This window comes from Sinocyclocheilus anshuiensis, unplaced genomic scaffold (assembly GCF_001515605.1).
Source record: "Sinocyclocheilus anshuiensis isolate Anshui unplaced genomic scaffold, SAMN03320099.WGS_v1.1 scaffold2196, whole genome shotgun sequence".
In the NCBI taxonomy this organism is placed as follows: Eukaryota; Metazoa; Chordata; class Actinopteri; order Cypriniformes; family Cyprinidae; genus Sinocyclocheilus; species Sinocyclocheilus anshuiensis.
In genome coordinates this window covers 57,990-58,855 of record NW_015546173.1, presented here as the reverse complement: position 1 = coordinate 58,855, position 866 = coordinate 57,990, and the positions used below count along the sequence as shown (strand labels likewise).

Genomic DNA, 866 nt, shown 5'->3' with positions numbered 1-866 from the left:
ATTTAAAGCGAAATTATTGTGGAAAAACGTTCATACAAACGATACAAACTCGACTTTAAGCGCAATATATCAACATCGGAGCGTCATCCGCCAGCAGAGTTAGTACCGAGCTGTTAGAAACGAAATGCTCTTGCTTTTATTATGTCCCCGGCCTTTTTCGCAGAGATCTGAAGCTGTGGGTTTTTCCATTTTGAAATCTCTAGAAGTAGCGAATCGGCCTTTCTGAAGTGCTCCTCTATTGAGTTTGTAGTTTACTAACAATTCCTTTCCATTGCCAAGTTCTGATTAGTAATAAACGCTATTTCTTAATTCCGTATCCATGTCCCTTTCCAAAAGAGCCAATTACAGACCACTCCATGTCTCATTTAGGTCTATTTACACTGTTGCACGTCGTTGCAGTAGTTGCATGTAACAATGCTGTCACATCACACAGGGTTTGATGTCTTGATAGGAGACCTGCTGATGGTGGTAGTACGAGCTACTCCCTGGTGAATGCATCGATGAAGAGGTCATGGCGTTAAAAGAGAAGACAAACTCTTTCCTGTCACACATGCTGGGGGATTGGGAATGATAGCGCGGTATACCTGCGGGGACACAAAATAAAGCAAAACATGTTGGTTTAGTTTAGTTGATCAAGTTCTTTATGAATAAATGTAATGTTCTGCTTGGCTTCAAGTTTGGGCTGGCCTGTTAAACGTTGCCTAATGGTATTTTAGTGGTTATATAGCGTTTATTATTATTATTATTATAGTAATGATTAAGAAATTGTTTCGGAGATAAACATTCGCCTGTGACATTCAGTCGTTCATTTAGATGGTAAATATTTCTGCATTTGGTAAAATCTTCTAATCGTAAGACATAGATTA

General features: G+C 38.9%; 1 protein-coding gene across 1 annotated transcript in view; it reads right to left on the bottom strand.

Moving 5' to 3' along the window:
- Positions 1–420: 420 nt before the first annotated feature.
- LOC107701379 (forkhead box protein F1) overlaps positions 421–866 on the bottom strand; it is a 2,306-nt gene continuing 1,860 nt past the window's right edge. The window contains exon 2 of the mRNA XM_016503375.1: positions 421–584. Within this exon, the coding sequence (XP_016358861.1) occupies positions 421–584 (164 nt within the window). The remainder of the gene's footprint in view (positions 585–866) is intronic.